Below are 3,570 nucleotides of genomic sequence, written 5' to 3'. Positions count from 1 at the left end.
GATAGATGATAGATAGATAGATAGATAGATAGATAGATAGATAGATAGATAGAGATAGAGATAGAGATAGAGATAGAGATAGAGATAGAGATAGGTTTACAAGATAGCCTTTAGATTAGAGATCCTAATATAATAGTCTAAACACGCTTGTAGCAAATATGCCTCAACTAACTTTGCCCTTTGTCCTTAACATATGTTTGTGTGTCAATGGTTCAAACTGGTTCGGCCGAACCAGTAGTAGTTTGGCAGTCTGGGTCGCTGGAACCGGCAGCAACCCAGGCCGGCCACACATCCCGAACCAGTTCTCCGGGCAAAGCCATAGGTGCCGCCATCTTGTTTTTGGCTCCTGCGCATGCGCAGCACATGTTTTATTGCACTGTGCACACGCAGGCAGCATGCATCAAGCATGTGCACTGCGCCCACGAGTGAACCAGCAGTAGTGACTGCCAGAACCCACCCCTGGGGTGTGCGTGTGTGTGTCTGTGTCTGTGTCTGTGTGTGTGCGCGAACACATGGATATATATGTGCATTTGTTTCTGTGTGGACACTGTATATTGCATGCATACCAGGGGTGGGTTCCTGCCAGTTCTAACTTCTTCTATAGAAGAGGCTCCACAAATCTACAGTGCCGTTTAGAACCGGTTCCAGTTCCCTCACCCCACCCGTCCGCACATCATCAAAATGAAGAGCGAGAGGAGGAATTCTGGGAGTTGAAGTCCACAAGTCTTAAAGCTGTCAAGTTTGAACACCCCCGGGGGGTTTTTTTCTAAAGGGTTAGGGGTGAAAGGGTCTTGTAATTTGACAGCTTTAAGACTTGCGTGCTTCAAATGCCAGAGTTTCTGAGCCAACATTTTGGTCTAAGCAAGAGCGTTGTTAAGTGAGTTTCACCACATTTTACAAGTTGGCCACGCCCACCCAGTCCCATGGCTGGCAAGCCACTCCCACTCAGTCACATGGCTGCAAGTCACTCCTACAAAGCAGGCCGCACCTACAGAAGAGGTTCTAAAAAATTTTGAGACCCACCCCTGCTTTGGATCATGTGACTTTTATGGATCAATAGGGAAATAGCATCTGTAGGCCGCTTGTGGTTGCCTGTTAGCTCCAGTGAATGATCATAAGAAAAGAAACTGAGAGGGGTTGGAGGGAAAATTGAATATAGGTAGTCCTCAACTTATTATGACATTTTATGACTTTTTTTTGCCACATTTGTTAAGTGAATCACTGCAGTTGTTAAATCAGTAACACCATTGTTAAGTGACTCTAGCTTCCCCATTGATTCTGCTTGTTAGAGAGTCACAAAAGGGGAACACATGACCCCAGGACTCTGCAATCGTCATAAATATGAACCAGTTGTCAAGCATCCAAATGTAAATCCCATGACCATGGGGATGCTGCAATGGTCATGAGCGTAAAAAACAGCCACAAGTCCATTTTTTTCAGTGCCGTTGTAACTTCCAATGGTCACTAAATGAACTGTTGTAAGTCGAGGACTACCTGTAATCAATGAATGCATTGAGGGGAAATAATTATTCTACTAGGTGACATGAATAAATAGATAGGAATGACAAGATGGTACAGAAAAAGTTACTGGGCTATTTGGTGACTCCAGAATAAATAAGAAGGAGGACCCTTTCCAGCCGGAAGCCGCCCAAGAGGAGCACGTTGACCCGCCAGCTGCGCCATGCCGCCCAAAGATGACAAGAAGAGGAAGGACGCGGGGCAAGTCTGCTAAGAAGGACAAGGACCCTGTCAACAGGTCCGGCGGCAAAGCCAAGAAGAAGAAGTGGTCCAAGGGGAAGGTGAGGGACAAGCTGAACAACCTGGTCCTCTTCGACAAAGCCACCTATGACAAGCTCTGCAAGGAGGTGCCCAACTACAAGCTCATCACGCCTGCCGTGGACTCGGAGAGGCTGAAGATCCGAGGGTCACTCGCGCGGGCTGCGCTACAGGAGCTCCTGGGCAATGGTCTAATTAAACTGGTCTCCGAGCACAGAGCACAGGTCATCTACACCTGAAACACCAAGGGAGGTGATGCACCAACGGCAGGAGAGGATGCTTGAGAAGATTCTCAAAAGGCTTTCAGAGTTACTTGTATACACAAAAAAATAAATGGATTAAACTCTTTGAGGCTTTGTAATGATCTCAGCAAATGCCAATTATTATGCAAGGGGTAATATGGCTCTACTGTTTGCAGAATTTGGGTTCATGAAAATAAAACATTATGGAAGCATTGGCTTTATAACTGTGTGGGCAGTGCAAGTATGCCAGCTAGTGTCTATCTTGATAAGTTTGCATAACTCGAATAAACAAGCAGGGGTGGGTTCCTGCCAGTTCTAACCTCTTCTATAGAAGAGGTTTCACAAATCTAAAGTGCCGTTTAGAACCGGTTCCAGCTCCCTCCCCCCGCCCGTCCGCACATCATCAAGATGAAGAGTGAGAGGAGGAATTCTGGGAGTTGAAGTCCACAAGTCTTAAAGCTGTCAAGTTTGAACACCTCTGGGGGAGGGGGGTTCTAAAGGGTTAGAGGTGCAAGGGTCTTGTAACTTGACAGCTTTAAGACTTGCGTGCTTCAAATGCCAGAGTTTCTGAGCCAACATGACTGGAGAAGAAATTCTGAGAGTTGAAGTCCACAAGTCATAAAGCTGTCAAGTTTGAACACCCCTGGGGTTTTTTTTCTAAAGGGTTAGGGGTGCAAGGGTCTTGTAACTTGACAGCTTTAAGACTTGCGTGCTTCAAATGCCAGAGTTTCTGCGCCAACATTTTGGTTGCTAAGCAAGAGCGTTGTTAAGTGAGTTTCACCACATTTTACAAGTTGGCCACGCCCACCCAGTAACAGGGCCGGCAAGCCACTCCCATCCGGTCACATGGCTGGCAGGCCACTCCCACAAAGCAGGCCACACCTACAGAAGAGGTTGTAAAAATTTTGAAACCCACCACTGTAAACAAGGGAGGGTTTTCGGGGGTGGTGGAGAATGAGGACTGGTGAGTATTTGCTTTAAAAAAAACAAAACTACATAGTGGGAAAAGATCAGTTTAGTTCAAACTCATGGTTTCAATTATACACATGACAAAGTGCCAAATATACATCTATGACCATGATTAAATTGATTCCTTATGATGAAATATTGAGAGATCTGGTGAAGGATATCAGGGTTGGGGTTTTTTTCCCAATAGTGCCAAGACTTGCATTTGGGGTAGAAAAAGAAAGAAAACAAGAATGAAAGAACAACCATGCAGGACAAGAAGATGTATGAAAAAGTATTAGAAGATAGTTTTCCAACAGAATGAAGGGGAAAAGGATGCAGAAGCTGTTTGGCATCGAGTAAAAAGTATCCTACAAAGAGCTATAAAAGTGAATGGTGATGTGCTAACGGGAAGTATGAAAAAAAAGAGGATTGTGTAGATAAGGAAAAAAATGTGTGCAAGAGAATCAGGAAATGCTGACAAAATGCTGACGTAAAAGTTTTATGAAAAATTAAAAGCAAGACGAATACTGTAAGAATGATTACTTACAATACAATACAATAGTAGAGTTGGAAGGGACCTTGGAGGTCTTCTAGTCCAACCCCC

General features: G+C 44.8%; 1 protein-coding gene across 1 annotated transcript; it reads left to right on the top strand.

Moving 5' to 3' along the window:
- Positions 1-1,648: 1,648 nt before the first annotated feature.
- LOC309383667 (small ribosomal subunit protein eS25-like) lies at positions 1,649-2,133 on the top strand. The gene has a single exon (XM_081936474.1). It carries the CDS (start codon positions 1,695-1,697, stop codon positions 2,013-2,015), a length of 321 nt encoding a protein of 106 aa, XP_081792600.1. The 5' UTR covers positions 1,649-1,694; the 3' UTR covers positions 2,016-2,133.
- The last annotated feature ends 1,437 nt before the right edge of the window (positions 2,134-3,570 follow it).

The sequence above is a fragment of the Natrix helvetica genome (genome assembly GCF_964273705.1).
Source record: "Natrix helvetica genome assembly, chromosome: 1".
Lineage (NCBI taxonomy): Eukaryota > Metazoa > Chordata > Lepidosauria > Squamata > Natricidae > Natrix > Natrix helvetica.
This window is presented reverse-complemented; position numbering and strand designations above follow the sequence as displayed.